Source organism: Lepidochelys kempii, chromosome 6, assembly GCF_965140265.1.
Source record: "Lepidochelys kempii isolate rLepKem1 chromosome 6, rLepKem1.hap2, whole genome shotgun sequence".
Classification (NCBI taxonomy): domain Eukaryota; kingdom Metazoa; phylum Chordata; order Testudines; family Cheloniidae; genus Lepidochelys; species Lepidochelys kempii.
The window spans coordinates 61,871,603-61,895,064 of NC_133261.1; the positions used below are offsets into that span (position 1 = coordinate 61,871,603).

Genomic DNA, 23,462 nt, shown 5'->3' on the forward strand with positions numbered 1-23,462 from the left:
ATTTCTGAATGCTTGAGTTGGCAATTCTGAATATAGTGGTTTAGGAGATACCATACCTGGCTCTTTGACTTTGAGGTCAAATTTGACCTTGGAACTCCCCGCAATTACAGCATATGGCGCATCATCCTCTCTTCCAGTGTTATTGATAGTCAGTGAATGTTTGTTCCCCTCAGCCTTGATGATATACTTCTCGCTTTCAAACATTTCTGCTCCAGCTCGCTGCCACTTCACCTTGATGCCAGTCTTTTCAGTCTCTGCTTCAAACACAGCTGTGTCTCCTTCCACTACCTCTGTTGTCTTTGGCTTCTTGGTGAAAGCAGAAGCTAAAAAGAGAGAGGGTTCACCTGTTTACATTTTCTTGTAGTCAGACTTTGTGTGTACAACAGCTTTTGTCTGCCTTCCCTCCCGCACAGTCTACCTCCCATCTGCCTGTGCAAGATATGAATATAACCATTTCCACAACTGTGGAATGGTCAGACCAATTTAACAGGACTCTGCATAGACTTCGCTTTAGATCTCAGTTAATTGACTCTATCTGTAATTTAGGTGTCAAATATCCATATTGTCATGAAATAATACATAATGGATTGAAAACTGTTCCCAAACTAAGGACCCTGCTTAAGTCAGAAGCACTACCTGTCTTCCTGTACCTCTATTCAGACCAATATTTGTACAGTTGTGATTTTCTAATTCTTCCCCTTGGGTGTGATGGTATGTGTCATGATGGTTCAGTACATACACACAAAGCTGTCTCCTGGAGTTTCCCATGCAGTTTCTTTTAGATACAGGATTCACGTTCACATCCTGTCCTAACTGTTGCCTTAATTTGTGGTAAAAAGGTACTGCAGGGGTCTGCAACCTTTCAGAAGTGGTGTGCTGAGTCTTCATTTATTCACTCGAATTTAAGGTTTCGCGTGCCAGTAATACATGTTAATGTTTTTAGAAGGTCTCTTTCTATAAGTCTTTAATATATAACTAAACTATTGTTGTATGTAAAGTAAATAAGGTTTTTAAAATGTTTAAGAAGCTTCATTTAAAATTAAATTGCAGAGCCCCCTCCCAACCCCCCCACCCCCGGACCGGTGGCCAGGACCCAGGCAGTGTGAGTGCCACTGAAAATCAGCTCGCGTGCCGCCTTTGGCATACATGCCATCGGTTGCCTGCCCCTGAGATACTGCATTGCAGGGTAGCTTAATTTCATTGAGTGAAGTGATTCCTGTGTGTGTATATAGTGGTTAGTGCACTCCAACATCCTTTTGGGGGTGAAAAGCACTATGGGCAAAATTTTCACAAGTGTCTAAGCTCTTAGCCACTTCTGAGAATTTTTCACTGTGTCAGTATAAGTGATTATTCTAACTGACTGCCTTGGTGTGAAATAATGCCTTAAGACTGTGCGGTGAGGAGAGCTGAATGAGACCTCTCTTTGATCTCGTTTGGGCACATCTACACAGTGAGCAGCAACGAGTCTCAGAGTTCAGATTGACAGTCTTGGGCTCACAGGACTCATGCTGCAGTGCTAAAATAGCTGTGAATATTTTGCAGCTCACGGTAGGCTCTGAAGCCTAGGGAAAGACTTCTGAGTCTGAGCACCAGCCTGAGCTGCAATGTCTACACAGCTATTTTTGTGCTGTAGTGTGAGCTCAAGTCTGTTGACCCGGGTTTTGAGACTTGCTGCCACTTGCTGTGTAGACAAACCTATAGAGGGCACACCCCTGGTGAGGTATAGTTTTATTTTTTCAAAATTACACAAGCCTAGAACTCTGGTTAGTGTGTTTTTGTTTGTTTTTAAATTGAAATAAATTAATTCAAGGTTTAAATCCATCTAGATGGAACTATTTATTTTATTTAAGAATTTGTTTTCATGCTAACATTTTGAAGAACAAATATTTAAGTAGCAACTTTTTTCAGCCTTAAATTTCTCTCCTAAAATTTGATTTACTGTTTCTACAGGTAACCAAAGAATAATCTCCAGAGAATAAACATCAGTCATTTAAAAAAAAAAAAGTTTAGGAATGTAAGAATTTCTGTACTGTAATAAACCAACACCATTTAGTTCAGTATCTATTCCTACTGCCATACCAGAAGACAAGAGGTATATGTAGTTCAGTATACCACCCCTTGTTGTACCAGAATAAGCCAGTTGTTCATTTAGTCTTGCTATCTTGTCTTTGATAGTGGCCAATGCTCAAGCCTTCTCCAGCAGGATAAAACCACCCTAAAGTTGGGCCTTATCATTTTATCCCACCTATCTGCATTCAAATGTCTAATCTGTTATTGAAAGTTACTAAAATATTTGCCTACATAATACTCTGACACTATTTCTGCTAATTAATTACATGCTGTATCAAAAGTTTCCTTTACATGTCCCCTTATTTAAATTGGTGTTTTCCTCAGTGCTGAGAATTCAAGTAACAATAAAGTGACTAAGATGAACAAGTGTAAGGGCATATTATTCATTCTGGTTGATATGCATACTCAAAATAGCATACATGGTGGGCATGTCTGGAGCATGTACCATCTCCTGACTTGCCTCACTGAGGTGACTTCAGCTCATTGGCATCCTGTCTCCTTATTTGGGAATGTGAAGTTTTATTGTGATTCAGAATTATTACTTTATGTTCAGATTAGGGGACTAGTCAAATCTCTTGTCATTTGTTAATCTCCACAAAATGTGCAAATTATTTAAGAACACCGCTATCAAGATTCTTCATACTCTGAATATTTTAATAAATCATTGTAGCGCCTTTTTGTTGACTTTCCCCATTCATTGATCATGTGTTCATAATCAATTCTAAATTCCATTGCCTATTTAGTTATTTCCACTTCTGCAAATTTCATGTCTCTCTTTTTTCTTTTTTTTTGTTTTTTTTAATGCGGGCAGCTACCTTAGCTTCCAAATACACCTCAGTAAATCTGGGAACTAGCTTTAAACTTTTGAGTCCACTTTTTAAATATGAATGAACTGAAGTGTGAAATACTCTAAAATGTTTAGGTCATATTCATGCTTCACCATGCACTCTACTTCTTATAGATGATCTGTTGCTAGTAATACTATCTGTCCATTGTGCACCATCTAGATAGTTCTGCCACGTTTTCTGCTGGCATACCTCTTTTGACTTCAGTGGAGTTACACCAGCAAATAATTTGACCCATGCCCTTTGTTTAGTTATAATACTTTGCACTTCTATAGCACCTTTGTCAGTGGGTTTCAAGCTGATTTACAAACCTTCATGAATTAAAGTTGACTTGCAAAGATTTTTTCACTTCTTTTGATATATTAAAAATGATCCAAATAAGACAAACCACCTTTGTTTTTACATTTTATAGATTTGACAGATAGTGGAAACTGTAGTAAGGACTTATAGTAGGCTACTGTAAATTCTTCCACTCACCGTGGAAGCTGGAGATACCCTTGCAACCTTTCATTCCAGTTGCTCGTAAAGGCAGGTATGAAAGTATGAGATGCTGTTTATGTCCTGACACAGAAAATGATCCCTGCTACTCAGATACACAGGTGCATATCCTCTGATCCATTGTTCTATGGAGTAGACATGAAAGGTTGGCACTCTGATGTAGGGTATCATGGGTCATTGCACAGAGTTATTCTGAAGACAGCTAGACTGCAGCACTATAGGGAGCCAAGCCAGCTCTGGAAGCTGCTACCAGCTGGCTCCTGACCCTGCAACGCTGGAGATAAAGAGACAGACATATTTTTGTAAAAAGAAAAGGAGTACTTGTGGCACCTTAGAGACTAACCAATTTATTTGAGCATAAGCTTTCGTGAGCTACAGCTCACTTCATCCGTTGCATGCCGTGGAAAGTGTAGATGATCTTTTTATACACACAAAGCATGAAAAAATACCTCTCCCCACCCCCCATTTTTTCATGCTTTGTGTGTATAAAAAGATCATCTACACTTTCCACGGCATGCATCCGATGAAGTGAGCTGTAGCTCATGAAAGCTTATGCTCAAATAAATTGGTTAGTCTATACGGTGCCATAAATATTCCTTTTCTTTTTGCGAATAGAGACTAACATGGCTGTTACTCTGAAACCATATTTTTGTAAAAGTTCCATCATTATCACCATCCCGTTAGCCACAGGAGAATTCATAAATATATTAATTACTGTGGCTTGTGAAGGTTTCAGCCTAAAAGTAGCAATAATTCAGGACATACGTTCCTGATAGGAGCTCTCTGATCTATTGCAGATCCTGCAAGAGGATTATGTTTCTTACATTTACACTAGACAACTCAGTAAAAATGAATTGGTAGCCAGAACTATATTCACACTGATAACTTCTTCTCCATCACATCAGTCTCCTGTTCCCTTTATTAGCTCTAAATACACATGTAAGGGTTTATGAGCAACTCTCAGTCTCTGAACCTTCCTCCTAAAGACCTGATCCACTCCCATTTAAAGTTGATGGAAATATTCCCACTGAAGTAAATGGGAGTTGGATTTACCCAAAAGCTCACCTGAGAAACTGGGTTTGCAAAACTACTTTTGCAAAACTACTACATAGGGCTGGATGCTCCTATGTAAAGAAGATTCAGGTTCCCTATCCGGCTCCTGGGAAGCCAGCAACCTCCAGCTTCTAGCTCCACATGCTGCCTCCACTCCGCCCCCAAACCCTGGTTCTGCAGCTCCCATTGGCTGGGAACCATGGCCAATGGGAGCTCTGGGGGCAGTGCCTGCAGGGGCAGAAACAGCACATGGAGCTAGGAGCTGAGGGAGGGGAGTTCCCCCAAGGTAAGCACCACCCCCAGCCCGGAGCCACCCCCCACCACTCAAACTCCTGCTGTTGGGTAGCAGAAGGGGGCCCAAAACTGCCCCAGCAACAGCCAATGTGACTGGCCCAGGGGCTGCATGAGGTGTTCAGCACGGGCTGCTACAGAGGTCACAGAAAGTCACAGAATCCGTGACAGACATGGACCCTTAATAATAGATAATACTTACTCCTGCCATGAGTACAAGGGACTGGACTAGATGACCTCTCAAGGTCCCTTCCAGTTCTCAGAGGAACAGCCGTGTTAGTCTGTATTCGCAAAAAGAAAAGGAGTACTTGTGGCACCTTAGAGACTAACCAATTTATTTGAGCATGAGCTTTCGTGAGCTACAGCTCACTTCATCAGATGTTTACGAAGTGAGCTGTAGCTCACGAAAGCTCATGCTCAAATAAATTGGTTAGTCTCTAAGGTGCCACAAGTACTCCTTTTCTCCTTCCAGTTCTGTGATTCTATGAAACTTTTGAAAGAACAATCATAATATTTTGTTCAGAGTTATGAACAACCTCCATTCCCAAGGTGCTCGTAACTCTGAGGTTCTACTCTACCTTATATTTCCCGCTACTGTCTGCACACACCCCAGTATCCTTATTGATTCTGTTCTCTTCTGCACACAATCCTATTAGCCTAATCCATCTCCCTGCCAGCTCAAAACATCCCTAGCCCCCATCAGCTCAACCTTCTTATGCCAGCCCTTCACCCACCCTTGAGCTGAGAATCCTTCTTCTGCCTACTCTTGACCACTTGACACATCAAAACCAGGGGACTGGACTAGATGACCTGTCAAAGTCCCTGCCAGCCCTACATTTCTATGATTCTCAGCGCTGAAGTCTCTCCTATCGGACACTTCCATGCTCCCAATACAGCTGAGTCACATCATATGCGCATTTAATTTACGCAAATTCAACTATACACGCTTGGCAAAAAAAAAGAAAAATAAGATACCAGTAAATAGTGTGGGCGATTCCGCCCACCATTCCACTCAATGAGCATATGCCCCAGAGTGAGCGTGAGATGGGAGACGTGAATCTGCTGTTCCCTCAGTCGGTCTCAGTTCCTGCGTGCCTCTCCTAGTGTGAGCATCTCGCCACGCTGAGTGTGATTCTAGTGTTTAAATATACTTATTTTTCGTACAACATGGCCCCTAAATGCAAGCCAACTACTTCATCTGGTGCTCCACCAAAGAAACAGCGATCTGTTCCAACGCTGGAGGAAAAACTGGCTGTGTTGGACTTATTGCGAGACGGTACGTTGGTCTCCAGCATGGCGCGTAAATATTGCAGCAACGAATCTAGCATCCATGCCATCAAGATTCGAGAGAGAAATTCGTCAAGCCGTGGCATCAAGTGCTCCAGTAACTGCTAAGGTGAAGAGCCAGGTGCGTGATAAGACTTTAGGGAAGACTGAAAAGGCATTAAACTTATGGCTGGAAGACATGAAGTCAACGTGTGCCTATCGATGGCAACACGTTGCGAGAAAAGGCTCTTAGTCTCTATGCGCTGTTCAAACCTCCCGCCGAAGAGGGACAGCCTTCTGATGAGAAGGAATTCAAAGCCACCCAAGGTTGGCTTAACAGTTTTAGGAACTGCTTCAACCTCAAAAACGTGCAGACTACTGGTGAAGCTGCATCTGCCAATGAAGAGGCAGCAAAAGCCTACCCCGAACAATTAAAGAAAATCATAGAAGAAAAGGGCTATCTTCCGGAACAAGTTTTTAATGCTGACAAGACTGGGCTCTTTTGGAAAAAAAAATGCCCAACCGCACTTACATTTTGAAATCAGAAGCCCCTGGCTTCAAAGTAGCTAAAGACCGTGTGACTGTGTTTTGTGGCAATGCAGCTGGGCATTTAATAAAGCCGGGCTTGCTCTACAGGGCTGCAAATCCCCATGTCCTAAAAGGCAAGAACAAAAGTCTCCTGCCTGTGTTCTGGCAATCAAATAAAAAGGCTTCGGAGATGGCAGCATTATTTCTGGATTGGTTCCACAAGCGTTTCATTCCGGAGGTCAAGCGGTACCTCAAAGAGAAAGGACTTGACTTTAAAGTGTTGCTGATCGTAGACAATGCTCCTGGCCACCCTGCAGCACTCCAGTTTGTGCATAACAACGTTGAAGTCGTCTTTCTCTCTCCTCCACCCCCATACCACCTCCATCCTCCAACCTCTCAACCAAGGCGTGATTCGCTGTTTCAAGGCCACCTACAAGAGGTTTACGTTCTCACGGATACGTAGCGTTATGGATGCTGATCCCAATCTTAATGTGATGGAGTGTTGGAAGTCCTTCAACATTGCCAGTTGCATCACTTATATTAAACAGGCAATGGATGCAACCAAGCCTGAAACAGTCAATGCATGTCGGCGAAACCTATGGAATGAATGTGTGAATGATTTTAAGGGTTTCCAGACCATTGACAAAGAAGTGAAACGCATTGTTCAGGTGGCCAGGCAAGTGGGTGGTGATGGCTTTGTCGATATCCTTGAGGAAGAAATTGAAGAATTAGTTGAGAGCCATAGAGAAACACTGACTAACGAAGAGTTAGAGGAACTGATAAAATCGTCTACAGAAGACGAAGATGATGACGACGAACAGGAAGAGCCAGCAAAGTTGGAATCTTCATAAATTTGCTGAAGCGTTCCAAGCAGCGAAACACTTGAATGATTTAATTTCTGAATATGATCCCTCTATGGAACAAAGCCTCAAAATCACATGTAGTATTACGAACGATTTGAGACGGTATCAAGAAATGATTTGAGACGGTATCAAGAGACAACAGAGACAGTTGCCGATGACCATGTTTTTCAAGGAAAAACAACCAGAATCAGATGAGCCTATGCAATCAACTTTTCCAGCTGAACCAGAGCCAACCACTTCGTCTACGACTCGCTCTCCGTCACCTCCGTCTCCTGGATCGACATCAAACCCTGACGACCCCTCTGTAATTACCCCCCGGTAATTAAAAATACAGTACTGTAAAATTCTATTTTGCATATGTGCTCTTTATTATATACTGTACACATTATATATTTATACCTTACTGTACAGGGTTGTATACACAAAACCATGTACAGTATACTGTACTTTATGGGGGATTTAAGGGATTTTCAAGGGTAATTTTGACTATATGCGATTTTTCGCCTTACGTGCTGACTTGAGAACCTAACCCCTGCGTAAGATGCGTCTCCACTGTATTCCTCTCTCATACCATCCCTCACCAGGGCAGACCTGCCAAATGACATGCATTTGTGTGACATTCATAAATGCAAGCTGCCTCTTAGGCATTCCAGCAACTCTGACCTCATCACACATTCAACTGGGCCCTGGGCAAACAGGAGGGCTTGGGCTACACTTCAGACTGGCTGCCACCAGGAGCTGCTGTGGCACCTGCTGAAGAAGCAGCTAGGTGGCCTGACACCCTTTCTAGCCCCTCTTTACTGCCTGTGAGCTCTCAGCCACATGGAACAGCAGAGAGGCAAGGAGAAAGCCTCATTACCCTTACAGGCAGGAGCAGGGAGGCACTACAGGAGGAGGGAAAGGGGGGAACAGGAGCTACTGAAGATGATGTATGACAGGTGCTGCTGAAGAGGACAGAGATGACAAGCTGTTGTGGGGGACAAGGTAGAGGCAGGGGGCTGATAAAAGGAAAGAAACTAAATACCACCATTATGTACCAACCTTCTCAGCAACTGCCACCCCTTCATACTTCCCTGGTCATCTCTGACTCCCTACAAGCCTTCCCATCCCATCTCTTTTGAGAAGAGCCAAGAAGAAGGTCCTTTCTACCTATTGCCTTTTCCCACTGCTCAGGGATTACCCTGTGAGGGAAATGTAATGCTACTCCAGTATCCTTCATCAGCACTAAATCCACACAGTTGCCAAAACTGATGTTTATGTCTATATCCAAATTAATTCTAATTATGCAAATTAGCCAGTTAAAAATTGCATGAAATGTCACACATGGAGGTGTGTACAATTTTGTTCAAAATCCCACTCCAAAAGAGAGAGGAAGCAAGGATCCTGTGGTGTGAAATATCCCTACAAAAGATGTGCTGTTACTCCTCCCTTTCCTGCTTCCAGTCTGTTTGCTGCAGGAGCAAGGGTCCTGTAGTGACAACCAGCTCTACTGTATACTCCAGGGGCTCCATCCCCATCAGGAGTCCTCCAGTAGCTGAAGATGGGACTGTATGGCATCACAATGCTATACCGTTATTGATGGGTCTTAGCTCTATTAGTTCCTGATGAGCAGCTGCCCCTGGTCAGACTTCCAGAGCCAGGCTGAAGACTTTGGTTTCGAGAGTACTTTAGAGAATGGCAGGATAACTTTCAGTTAGGATGCTGAGGAAAATATGAAGCATGTAATGAGGTAGCAGGACAAATTTCTCTGTAAGTATTGTGATGGGGCAAGGCCAGAAAAGTAGTGGGAGATAGATATATTAGCTCCAGGCTAAACAAATCCCTGGTACCAGGATAAGTGAAATGGCAGCTGCTCCAGGTCAGTTAAGACACCTGGGGCCAATTAAGAACTTTTCAGAAGGCAGGGAGAAGGCTAGGTTGATTGGGACACTTGAAGCCAATCAGGGGCTGGCTGAAACTAGTTAAAAGCCTCCCAGTTAGTCAGGTGGGCGCGCATGTCAGGAGCTGTGGGAGGAAGTTGTGCTGTTGGAGAGACTGAGTAGTACACACCATATCGGGCACAAGGAAGGAGGCCCTGAGGTAAGGGTGAAGTGGAGCTTGAGGAAGTGAGGGCTGCTGTGGGGGAAGTAGCCCAGGGAATTGTACATGTCATGTTTCTAAAAGGTCAGCTACCATAGCTGATACTATTAGGGTCCCTGGGCTGGAGCCCGGAGTAGAGGGTGGGCCCGGGCTCCCCCCCCGACCTTTGCCCCCGATTAATCACTGAGCCTGGGAGACTACAGAGACTGTGCAAGGAAGGATAACTTCTCCTCACCTCCCTCGCTGGCTTATAATGAAAATGGCTCAGTAGACTGTGACCCTTGTCTCTAGAGAGAGAAGGGTTATGTGGAGGGCCTCAGTGAGCCTCTGAGGCTAACGAAGTCCGCAATGAAATGCGGGACCCATGGAGGCAAGGACAGAGCTTTGTCACAGTATATTATTTAAGCACTAATAAATCATTTCCTTCATTTTTTGCCTCTGCCAAGTCATGAGTTTAGGAGTCAGTGAGTATGTCTACATTGCAATAAAAGACCCATGGCTGGCCCATGTCAGCTGACTCGGCCTTGCAGGGGATTTGGGCTGTAGGGTTATAAAATTGCAGTATATTTGCTGTCTCAGGCTAGAGCCTGGGCTCTGGGACTCCATGCAGGGGGAGGGTCCTGAGCCAGGCTCCAGCCGGAGTCCGTACATCTACACTACAATATTTTAGCCCCACGAGCCTGAGTCAGCTGACCAAGGCCAGCCATGGGTGTTTTATTGCTGTGTAGACATACCTTGTGTTTGTTCTGCAAGAAGACCAATTCCTGTTTGCTTCAAATGTTGATGGGTGTTCTCCATTCTTGCCAGGAAAGTATCTCTCTCTAGTCATAAAAAGACATTATATATGAAAAAGATTATTAAATTTGTGTGTAATTTAAGTTGTCACCTATATTCTGTGAATAATTTGGCACAAGTATTAAGGGGAAAAACTATACCCTACAACTACTGAATTTTTAAGTCAGGTACAGAATGTTTCAAAGTGTAGTACAGAAGAGGCATAGCCCACACAGGAGATTTTAAACTTGTGGGATTTTTTGTTTATTTTTAGATTCCTTCTTCACCCCTGGAGTTGTAAGTTCTCACTCAATGAGGCCTCTCCCCCACTATGCTGTTGATTTCATGTCATCATTGAGCCCTGTTAGATAGGTCAGCCTATGAAGGAAAGGGAGTGTGGTGGAGTGTGTACCACACACAGGCTATGAAAGGTCCTGAGAGGCCAATTAATATAATAGGCTGCCCTCTGAGGGTGAGCTAGGAATAATTAGAGATGAAACCAAGCTAGAGAAGGAGCTGGATAGTACAAAAGGCAGGAAGTTTAGCACAGAAGAGGTTTGGAGGGTGAAATTCAGTAGTCGCTCTCTGGGATGAGTAAGTAGTGAAACCACGAGGGTCAAGGAGGAAGCCCAGGCAGAGAGTAAGCCCTGGTATCTTCTCCTGAACAGACAATTCTGGTAAGAGGCCAGGAGAAAGATGAATCAGCCACTGGGGGGTGGTGCAGGCTCCAATGGTAAACCCTTATAAAAGGGCATAATCTGGACTTTCAAGGAGAGAGTCCTGGGAAGTGGTTAGGGGTGTGGACAGCAAGGGGAACTTAATAGGCATGGAAGCCAAGCCTGAGAAAAATAAAAACTTGTTTGATTTTGTACTTTTGGTTTGAGTTTGTCAGAGAATTCTAGGGAGGGCCCTGAGAGCCAAGAAGGATTAACCTGGAAAGGCTATGAATAGTAAGAAGTCCTGGGCGGCTGTAGCAAGGAGTTGGATGGAGTTGTCCTTGGCTGCTGGTTTTAGGGTCCCTGGGCTGGAACTGAGCGTAATGGGAGAGCCTGGGTTCCTGTTTTAGCTGCTGTCAAGATGGCATGAACCCAGAGAAGGGGCCAGAGATGACAGAGAGCTGTCAGAAAAGGGAGTGAGGACAAGAAGCATGAGCAGCAAGGGTGATGTCGTGGTGGGAGTCTGCTATAGACCATCGGATCACGGGGATGAGATGGACGAGGCTTTCTTCCGGCAACTAACGGAAGTTACTAGATCGCAATCCCTGGTTCTCATGGCAGACTTCAATCACCCTGATATCTGCTGGGAGAGCAATACAGCGGTGCATAGACAATCCAGGAAGTTTTTGGAAAGTGTAGGGGACAGTTTCCTGGTGCAAGTGCTGGAGGAACCAACTAGGGGCAGAGCTCTTCTTGACCTGCTGCTCACAAACCGGGAAGAATTAGTAGGGGAAGCAAAAGTGGATGGGAACCTGGGAGGCAGTGACCATGAGATGGTCGAGTTCAGAATCCTGACACAGGGAAAAAAGGAGAGCAGCGGAATACTGACCCTAGACTTAGACTTTGACAACCTCAGGGAACTGATGGGCAGGATCCCCTAGGAGAATAACATGAGGGGGAAAGGAGTCCAGGAGAGCTGGCTGTATTTTAAAGAATCCTTATTGAGGTAACAGAGACAAACCATCCCGATGTGTAGAAAGAATAGTAAATATGGCAGGCGACCAGCTCGGCTTAAGAGTGAAATCCTTGCTGATCTTGAACACAAAAATGAAGCTTACAAGAAGTGGAAGATTGGACAAACGACCAGGGAAGAGTATAAAAATATTGCTCGGGCATGCAGGAGTGAAATCAGGAAGGCCAAATCACACCTGGAGTTGCAGCTAGCAAGAGATGTTAAGAGTAACAAGAAGGGTTTCTTCAGGTATGTTAGCAACAAGAAGAAAGTCAAGCAAAGTGTGGGCCCCTTACTGAATGAGGGAGGCAACCTAGTGACAGAGGATGTGGAAAAAGCTAATGTACTCAGTGCTTTTTTTGCCTCTGTCTTCACGAACAAGGTCAGCTCCCAGACTTCTGCACTGGTCAGCACAGCATGGGGAGGAGGTGATCAGCCCTCTGTGAAGAAAGAAGTGGTTCGGGACTATTTAGAAAAGCTGGACGAGCACAAGTCCATGGGGCCGGATGCGCTGCATCCGAGAGTGCTAAAGGAGTTGGCGAATGTGATTGCAGAACCATTGGCCATGATCTTTGAAAACTCATCGCGATCGGGGGAGGTCCTGGATGACTGGAAAAAGGCTAATGTAGTGCCCATCTTTAAAATAGGGAAGAAGGAGGATCCTGGGAACTACAAGCCAGTCAGCCTCACCTCAGTCCCTGGAAAAATCATGGAGCAGGTCCTCAAGGAATCAATTCTGAAGCACTTAGAGGAGAGGAAAGTGATCAGGAACAGTCAGCATGGATTCACCAAGGGCAAGTCATGCCTGACTAATCTAATTGCTTTCTATGACAAGATAACTGGCTCTGTGGATGAGGGCAAAGCAGTGGACGTATTGTTCCTTGACTTTAGCAAAGCTTTTGACACGGTCTCCCACAGTATTCTTGCCAGTAAGTTAAAGAGATATGGGCTGGATGAATGGACTATAAGGTGGATAGAAAGTTGGCTAGATTGTCGGGCTCAACGTGTAGTGATCAATGGCTCCATGTCTAGTTGGCAGCCAGTATCAAGTGGAGTGCCCCAAGGGTCGGTCCTCGGGCTGGTTTTGTTCAATATCTTCATAAATGATCTGGAGGATGGTGTGGATTGCACCCTCAGCAAGTTTTCAGATGACACTAAACTGGGAGGAGAAGTAGATACGCCGGAGGGTAGGGATAGGATACAGAGGGTCCTAGACAAATTAGAGAATTGGGCCAAAAGAAATCTGAGGAGGTTCAACAAGGACAAGTGCAGAGTCCTGCACTTAGGATGGAAGAATCCCATGCACCGCCACAGACTAGGGACCGAATGGCTCGGCAGCAGTTCTGCAGAAAAGGACCTAGGGGTTACAGTGGACGAGAAGCTGGATATGAGTCAGCAGTGTGCTCTTGTTGCCAAGAAGGCCAATGCATTTTGGGCTGTATAAGTAGGGGCATTGCCAGCAGATCGAGGGACGTGATCGTTCCCCTCTATTCGACATTGGTGAGGCCTCATCTGGAGTACTGTGTCCAGTTTTGAGCCCCACACTACAAGAAGGATGTGGAAAAATTGGAAAACATCCAGCGGAGGGCAACAAAAATGATTAGGGGACTGGAACACATGACTTATGAGGAGAGGCTGAGGGAACTGGGATTGTTTAGCCTGTGGAAGAGAAGAATGAAGGGGGGGATTTGATAGCTGCTTTCAACTACCTGAAAGGGGGTTCCAAAGAGGATGAATCTAGACTGTTCTCAGTGGTAGCAGATGACAGGACAAGGAGTAATGGTCTCAAGTTGCAGTGGGGGAGGTTTAGGTTGGATATTAGGAAAAGCTTTTTCACTAGGAGGGTGGTGAAACACTGGAATGTGTTACCTAGGGAGGTGGTGGAATCTCCTTCCTTAGAAGTTTTTAAGGTCGGGCTTGACAAAGCCCTGGCTGGGATGATTTAGTTGGGGATTGGTCCTGCTTTGAGCAGAGGGTTGGACTAGATGACCTCCTAAGGTCCCTTCCAACCCTGATATTCTGTGGTTCTATGAACAGTGCCTGGAGTTGGTGCTGAAGGCCTTGTTTTAACGTCATTGAACTGTTTGTGGGACTTTATTACCCTGGAAGGTGTGGACTTAAAATCATGACTAAGCCGGAGGGCTGAGTCATGGGTAAAGGTGGACCAGCTGAGGGCTAAAGTGCTAAATGGGGAGAGAGCTGCCAGGCCTGGCCACAAGGAGGTGCTTTGGTAGTGAGTCTACTCTTTCAAAGAAAAGTAAGTGCTTTTATGGGTTATGATATGGTTAGTAATGTTTTAAAACTACTACACATATACCTCACTGGAATAAAAAAGTGACTGTATACTCAAAGAATGGCACTTATATGATCACATAGACAGCCTGCAGTAAGCAGACTGGAAGCTCCACTAGAGCTTTGTGATGGGCATGAGCAGAAAATGCAGAGAACATGAAATCTGTAAAATCAAAGACACAAAATTAGGAAATACCAAAAATTAGGGTTTCTCCTGCAGTGCTAAATTGGCCTTATTGCACATCCTGTGTATCTTATGGTAAAATGATTACATGTGCAACAAAGCCAAGTTAACATTTCAGAAAAAACATTAATTTTCAAAATTCCTGAATAGTTGAGGTTTTGATGTTGCAACTTTAATGTTACAGTTCTTTGCATTTCCTTTTTCCTCCTCCCTTCTTTCCTTTAAGATAAGAACTGGAGCAGTTAGGTATGTGCAGGTTAGAAGCTCCACAAACTTTAGCAAGGAGCTTGTAAATTCCTTGCTCTTGAACTGTATGAAGGAGCTATAAATTCCTTAATCAGAGATAAGTGGCTTCTTGCACATACAGGCTTAACCATTACTTGATCGAAGCTATAAAGCCTCTCAAACTTATTTTCCTCTATTTCAGCCACTGAGATTTCTCATGTTACTGGAATTTACAAAGGACTGGGAGTAATCACATTTCCTGTGTGACCTTGGACATTCAACCTGTCTGTGCCTCCAATATCCCATCTGTAAATTGGGGACAATGATTAACCTTCAGATCTACAAAAGAAAAGGTGATGGAAATTATTTATTTGTATTACATAGCATACTGGAGCCCATGAACTAGGACCCCATTGTGCTAGGCACTATGCAAGCACAGCCCCAAACGGTTTATAATCTACATAATGGTTTACAAGCTATGTCTTACGTAGTGGCTATAGCTCAGGGGCGGGCAAACTTTTTGGCCTGAGGGCCACATTGGGTTTCCAAAATTGTATGGAGGGCCAGTTAGGGGAGGCTGTGTCTCCCCTAACAGCCAGGCATGGCCCGGCGCCTGCCTCCTATCTGACACCCCCCCCGCCCGCTTCTCGCCCCCTGATGGCTCCCCTGGGACTCCTGCCCCATCTACCACCCCCTGTCCCCTGACCCCCCCCATTCCTGACTGCCCCCCCCGGGACCCCTGCCCCATCCAACCCCACTGTTCCCCACCCTCTGACCTCCCCCACACCCCCTTACCGCGCTGCCTGGAGCACCGGTGGCTAGCAGCGCTAGAGCCGCGCCACCCAGAGCACTGGGTCAGGCCGAGGCTCTGCAACTGCGCTGCTCAGCTGCCCAGAGCATGGTGCGCTGAGGTTGCGGGGGAGGGGCAACAGCAGGGGAGGGGCCGGGGGCAAGCCTCCCGCCCAGGAGCTCAGGGGCTGGGCAGTTTGCCCACCTCTGCTATAGCTTCTCCATGCTTAAGGTTGCAATCAAGTTCTATTATAAACCTTGGCCAACATTTTCTAATCTAAGTCTCTAACTCTATATTTAGGTAACTAAATATAAATGGCCAGGTTTCAGAATTGCTCAGCATTCCTAGACTCTCTTCCAAATTTAACAAAGTGCATATTTCTTTAAAGGTCTTTTTACATGACAAGTCTGATGTATCAAAGTTTAACTGTTATTCTCAAAAACATTTGAGATGTGGAGAGAATGCTTGTGGTGGTGGTGGGGTGTTCACTTTTTTCTGACTGTCTCATAACATCCCCTTTGGCTGTTTTGAGTTTAAACTTTTCATATTTGGTCTCTGCTCAAAGATAGAATTTTTTGGAAAGTGCAGCTTGACTACAAAAGATGAAAGTCAAAGTTCTGAGTGTACATACAAATGGGTTAAAATGGAACCTGTTTTGCACTCTTTAGTAGGCACAACAGCTATAATGTGATAGTGTGGTAGAAGGGTCTATCTGTGTAGGTATTTAATACCAAGGTGATGAACATGGTATAGAGCCTAGTTCTAATTTATACTGCATATAAGTATATAATTTTCATGCTACATCACAAGATACTCTTAAAATATAGCATAGATAAAATAATCTTTGAAAATGCTTAGCATTAGTAAATTGCTTAATACTATATTTTCAACCCTACACTCTAAAAAGTCAGGATGCCTTAATTACCATGGGATTAGATACTCAGCTGTTGTAAATTGACATAGCTCCATTGATTTCAATGGAGCATTTCCAGTTGAGGAGGTGGCCCCGTGAATGTACATAGAATCATAGACTTTAAGGTCAGAAGGGACCATTATGATCATCTCGTCTGACCTCCTGCACAACGCAGGCCACAGAATCTCACCCTCACACTCTTGTACCAAATCCTCAACCTATTATGTTTGAGCTATTGAAGTCCTCAAATCGTGGTTTAAAGAATTCAAGGTGCAGATAATCCTCCAGCAAGTGACCCAGGCCCCACGCTGCAGAAGAAGGCGAAAAACCCCTCTGCCCTGGAGGAAAATTCCTTCCCGACCCCAAATATGGCAATCAGCTAAACCCTGAGCATGTGGGCAAGATTCAGCAGCCAGACACCCAGGAAAGAATTCTCTGTAGTAACTCAGATCCCACCCATCTAACATCCCATCACAGGCCATTGGGCATATTTACCGTTAATAGTCAAAGATCAATTAATTGCCAAAATTAGGCTATCCCATCATACCATCCCCTCCATAAACTTATCAAGCTTAGTCTTGAAGCCAGATATGTCTTTTGCCCCTGCTCCCCATGGAAGGCTGTTCCAGAACTTCACTCCTCTGATGGTTAGAAACCTTCATCTAATTACATGTATCTGAATGACAAAGATTAGTACTACTAATCTTATTAAAGGTCTACAAACGATAGTAACTCTTATTTATAAGGCTCTTGTAATATCATGATCTGAGATGTTATAACTTTGCTGGGCTAGAAATTAATGCTGTATGTATGTCAATGGAAAAGCTGGAATCTTAGCATTCTAGTGGGTTCCAAATAGGCTTCTAGACACGACAAGTCATGAGATGATAAAATAGTTACTATGTGTAAAATCCTGGATAAAAGTCCAGTGTAACTTTTTCTTACTACCCTCCCCTCACCACCCCACCCCACCCTGTTTTTATTTCTCCCTTGTAAGAGAGAAAAGGGGGAAACATTTTTTATTATTGATTTGCTTTTATAAAAAGTTTGGCAAATGTTTCAAACAGTCGCAGCTATCAAAGGCTTGTTGCATGTGTGCATATGCATTATAACAGGGAGATTATAAATCAGTTATTACTATGATTCTAGCAATAATATCTCAAATCAATATTAAATAACTAGCCCTGAAAGAGCACTTTGACAGTTTATTGAACTTAGGAAAAAAAGCCCTTTATTCCATTAAATGTAAGTTTATTCTAATAAAGTGTCTGTCTCAGTTTCAAGAAGTCAGTTCTATATTTGTTTAAAGCTTTTAGGTCTGAATTCGATAGATCCTGACAATAATCAACGTTTAAGAGGTTGCTCAAACTGGAAATCACACTGAAGTCGTAAATGCTTTTAGAGAGAATAACCCCGCTTCAGTCCTTTGTTTTGTGAAGAAATTGAATGATGCCTCATAGAATCACTGGCAATAATGTATTTTATTGAATAATTAGAAATAAGGGGGAAAATACCAGAAAACCTACATGAAGGATATAGTTTAAGTGTTTAAGGATGTTTTGCTTCATGATGAAGAGGCTCTTACTGAGCTGGTTTGAGTATAAGCCCTCTGAATATTCTGTCTGCCAGGCACTTCCCTTGGTCTGGACACATGCCCTTATTTATGAGGCATGGGTCTCTGGAATTCTTTAGTGTAATTGCCAGAGGCAGCAAATGTGGCTTGCTCAGAGGACATAAAATACCAAATGTTTCAACCAAAAGTGCTTCTTAATGTATCTAGGTTTGAACAAGTAGGGAAGATTTCCTCTCTGTCCACCCTAACAGGATATTGCTAAGGAACTGAACATCCATCAAGCTGTACACAAGCCTCCAATAGCTTACAATAAACACTAAGCAGCTGCTATTGACAATCCCTGAAAAATGTGTGCTTTTAAAAAGTCACATGTACACCTGAACAGACCTGCATAGTGTATGTGAGTGATTCTCATCTGAATCACTCCAGATTTACACCAGTCTCACTGAGAGCAGATTCTGCCCTTAAGTGTAAATGCTCAGACTTAGTATAATTTTCTATTTTTGCATGTTCCTATGTACACTATTTTCAAACATCCATAAGTAACTTTCAGGCCCTTCTTTGAAGTTAGTTGGGAACATACAGTGTTCCCATGGTCCTCTTTTTGACTCACAAGGGCAGATGCCCTCTAAATACTCCTCACCCACCTCTGCCTTACTGGTGGGAGTGGTGGTGTATCTTCTTACAGAAGTTCCCTGTAACTTGCACCCTCTCCCCACACCTCTCATAGCTCTCCTCTTTCAACATAGGCAGGTGGTCTGTGACTAGCTTCTTGGTTCTAAATGTTAAATTAAATCAAGGGAATAATTAGGAATGTTCTAAATCTATTTCCTTCTGCATGCTTCCTTTCTGCGGGTGTGGGAGCAGGAGAGGGGTACTAAGCTGCCTCCCTGATGTTGGTAGACTGCTCTGACCTATTTCAAGAGAGGAGAAGTTATCTTCTGGCTCACTGGAGCAGGGAGGAGAGGAAAGGGAACTGCCTAGGGAGGTTGCAGAAGCTCCTTTACTGGAGGTTTTCAAAAGGAGGCTGGATAGCTATCTGTCTTGGATGGTTTACACAGCAAATCCTGCATCTTGGCAGGGGGTTAAACTAGATTACCCTTGCGGTCCCTGCTAACCCTGTGATTCTATGTATAAACCTCTCAGAGTTCCCTGTTTCCCTAGAGCTATAGTGTGCCTCTCTGTCTGAGAGAGAGCAAAATGTGAACCAGCTGCTATGAGCCTTGTCTTTATGCTGGAGATTTTATGCCCAAAAATTCTATCAAAGGCTGTTGCTTATTGTCTGAAAAATACTCAGGAGAAGGACAATGAGCTGCTTTCACTGCCCTGACGGTGCCTAGGAGAGGAAGTGAAAAGTAAAAGGAATTTGAATGGAACAGTTTAATTTTTGTCCTTTCCCCTCAGCCAAAGCTTCTGGAGCTAATTACTTGGATGGGAGTTTCTGAGTGAACTTATCCCTCTTCTGCCTGTGAGCTCTCTGAATCCATCTCTTTTTTTTTTATTAACTTTTTACAAAATATCATCACTTATTTATTTATTTTTTTCTCTACTTTGTTTCTAAGGCATCTCGTTTCTCTGATATAGGGACAGCTGCTCTGCTTGGCAGTCACACTCTCAGCCAGGCTATGTTCAGTGTTCTCTCTCTCTCTCTCTCTCTCTCTCTCTCTCTCTCTCTCTCTCTCTCTCTCTCTCTCTCTCTCAGTTGTTGTCCTTACCTGTTTTCTTTGCAGGCTCTGGCATCTTGATTTTTTTTCTTTCTTGAAGCTCCCAGTGGTGCCTCGAAGCCAGGGTCTGAGCTGAACTGGAATGAGACTGCAGGGCTTTTGAGACCCCTTAAAAAACACTGACTGGAAGCCCCCATCCTGCTCCTCCCCTTTGATTCCCCCACTCTTGTCACCAGCGGCACCTTATCAACAGCAGGGCACATTTGACAGAATATATCAGCCAGGATAAATATAGCCAAGTCCTGGAGCCAGACAGTTCAAACCACCCAAGAATGGATACTTCAGTTTTGTTGGGAAGCTGCTACAAACTCAGTGCCCAGAATTATGCTCCTCTCTCTGTTTCTCCACATCACATGCATACATCTTTCTTTGCCCACGTATGTTCTAGTCCCCAGTTGGATGTGTGCCATGTCAAGAAATCTGACATTCTCCATGTTTCTAGCAGTCATTTAAACTAGATATGACACTGAGTAGTTCCATATACCAGTTCTGTAATTATCTGTGCATCTATTTATATTATCTGTCCTATTTCAGGCCTTGTCAGTGTTATAATTGTGAACAGTCTTGAACAAGAACTTCATTCTCATTTCTTCTTTATTAAATGTAGCGTCATTAGATCTGAGGATAGCTGTTCAGGGAGAAACAAATTTCTCCAGAGACCTACAGATTTCTGACATTTACAATCAAAAGTGGCAAGCACTACACTAACTTCAACTTTCCCTCACCCCTGTAACACAAACCTGTTGGAAGCTGGAAAATCCTTTTTTTTTTTTTTTAACTCGAGTACCATTTCAATAAGATCCAGATGTGGGCAAGATGCATCCTAACATTCAAATTCAGCTGAACCCTGTCGAAGTTCATGCAGATCCTCCCCAGAAAACTTCTCTTGGGTACTGCCCTTTGGTGTGTCAAGCATTGTCATTTATTTACTTGCATTTTCAATGAAGTAAAACTAACAATTGTGGCCAATCGAATTCCTGATCACTTTTCTTCTTCTTAATGATTTAAGCATTCATGTCTGTCATAGGGCAGAGGATTTTTCCGTCTTCTTTCCTGAGCTGTTTTGGGACTATAAATTCACTTAGTGAGATCAGATCTAATGCCAGAAACTGGTTTTGTTCCCATTTGTGCATTCTGTCAATATTTTATTTCACCCAACTCCAGTTGACTAAATTCCCCATGTGATAGGAAGAGGCATTAACTTAAGTCATCAGAGTCCCGTCTGAAAGAAAGCAAAGAAATGAACCAGGACCCATTAGATTGTATGCCCCTGTGTCTCCCAGATGTCACCACCACACCAATCCAGGTGTTTCCTGAAACAATCGTTTTTTACAAGGAAAATTAGCCAACTAAAAGCCACATTGGCTATATGTAAATTCCACATGGTCCCCATCAGACCCTCCAAAATCAAGTATTCTGCACCATGAAGGTCATTTCCTCTCTCTTTGAGAGTGTTTTATTGAAAGAGTATTCACTGATGCACTTAGGCCTTTGATCCAGTAAAGCACTTAATCATGTGTTTAAGTGCTTTGCTAGATCTTGGCCTTACAGCCTGTTCAGCCATACAGATTTGTTTACCACCAACAAAATCTTACACTTGTATTAACATCAACTAAAAACCATATAAATGAAAATAAATCTGTAAATGTAGATTGAGATGAAATGTATTTATGTATAAATTTAGGTTTCAGAGTAGCAGCCGTGATAGTCTGTATCCGCAAAAAGAAAGGGAGTACTTGTGGCACCTTAGAGACTAACAAATTTATTTGAGCATAAGCTTTCATGAGCTCAAATAAATTTGTTAGTCTCTAAGGTGCCACAAGTGCTCCTTTTCTTTTTGTATACATTTAGGAATTGCCACACTGGATCAGACCCAATGTCCCACTAATCCAGATTCTTGTCTCTGACAGTGATCAGTACCTGATGCTTCAGAGCAAGGTTTAAGAACCCTGCAGTAGGTAGCAGAAGAATAAGCTGCCCTCTATATTGGGTCTCTTCCTAGTGTCTAATATTATAGACTGGCTTACACCCTGAAGCACAAGGTTTAATATTCTTTCCCAAATTTATGTTGTTAATTATGACAACTCTGGATATTCTTGCTGTCCATGTAAGTATCCATTCCCTTTTTGAATCTTGTTAAGTTCTTTAACTCAATGATTTCCTGTGGTAATCACACATTGTTTGAAAGTATTTCCTTTTTATTGTTTTTGAATTTTCCATCTTTTAATTTCATAGACTGTCCCCTTTCGCTTGTGATAAGAGACACAGAGAACAGAAACTTCCAATTTACCTTCTCCATACTATTGATTATTTTATATACTTGCCCCCTTTTACCTAATCTCAACCACATATCTTAGTCTTGAAACATTGAAACATCCTCATTTGAAACATCCTCATTGAAACATCCTCATTTGCTAAATGCTCATTCTCAGGGATTTATCCATAAAATTGTCAGGTATAAGTCTGATAAAGGCATACATGCTAGAGATCACTGCCTCCCTTTTAAAATGATGAATACACCTCTATTTGGACAGGCAGAGGAAAAGTCTGCCACCGCATGGCTGATACAAGAATTACAGGTTTCAGAGTAACAGCCCTGTTAGTCTGTATTCGCAAAAAGAAAAGGAGTACTTGTGGCACCTTAGAGACGAACCAATTTATTTGAGCATGAGCTTTCGTGAGCTACAGCTCACTTCATCGGATGCATACCGTGGAAACTGCAGCAGACTTTATATACACACAGAGAATATGAAACAATACCTCCTCCCACCCCACTGTCCTGCTGGTAATAGCTTATCTTACTTAGCTAAAGTGTGATGATCACTTTAGATAAGCTATTACCAGCAGGACAGTGGGGTGGGAGGAGGTATTGTTTCATATTCTCTGTGTGTATATAAAGTCTGCTGCAGTTTCCACGGTATGCATCCAATGAAGTGAGCTGTAGCTCATGAAAACTCATGCTCAAATAAATTGGTTCGTCTCTAAGGTGCCACAAGTACTCCTTTTCTTTTTACAAGAATTACAGTTGTCTATTTCCCTACAAGAAAAGGAGTACTAGTGGCACCTTAGAGAGTAACCAATTTATTTGAGCATAAGCTTTCGTGAGCTACAGCTCATTTCATAAGTGAGCTGTAGCTCATGAAAGCTTATGCTCAAATAAATTGGTTACTCTCTAAGGTGCCACTAGTACTCCTTTTCTTTTTGCGAATACAGACTAACACAGCTGCTACTCTGAAATCTATTTCCCTACAGCAATTCCTGTGAAAGAGCCAAGCCATGTTTCCCTTTAAAGGTGCTTCAATCACTAGTATAAGATTAAATTCCAAGGGCGGTTAATATCCCATTTCTTATATGTGAGTCACTGTTTCCTATGGCAAGTTAAGGGCAGTTCATGCTAACCTGCACAGGGGCAACCAGTAAATAAAATAAGAAATTGAGCATGCTTGCCCTGTATTATAGTAGAAAGTTATATGCAATGTTGTAGCCTTGCTGCTCAAAGGATATTAGAGAGACAAGGTGGGTGAGGTAATATCTTTTACTGGACCAACTTCAGTTGGTGAGAGAGATAAGCTTTCAAAAGTCTGTCTCACCAACCAAAGGTGGTCCAATAAACTATATTCCCTCACCCACCTTGTCTCTCTAATTAGAAAGTTGTACATTCTTCTTCGAGTGATTGCTCATGTGTATTCCACAATAGATGTGTATGCTCGCCATGTGCACCAGTTCTGGAAGTTTTTCCCCTAGCAGTATCCATAGGGGGAGCACCCCAGCAACCCCTGGAGTGGTGCCTCCATGGGACGGTATAAGGGGAGCTGTGTGCTTCTCC

At 43.2% G+C, this 23,462-nt stretch overlaps 1 protein-coding gene across 1 annotated transcript in view; it reads right to left on the reverse strand.

The window, feature by feature from the left end:
* The window catches only part of MYBPC3 (myosin binding protein C3), a 128,627-nt gene extending 118,336 nt beyond the window's left edge, over positions 1-10,291 (reverse strand). Inside the window, exons 1-2 of the mRNA XM_073350333.1 lie at positions 10,228-10,291; positions 57-323 (exon numbers count right to left, since the gene is read on the reverse strand). Coding sequence (XP_073206434.1) covers positions 57-323; positions 10,228-10,291 — 331 coding nt within the window. The remainder of the gene's footprint in view (positions 1-56; positions 324-10,227) is intronic.
* Positions 10,292-23,462: the final 13,171 nt, after the last annotated feature.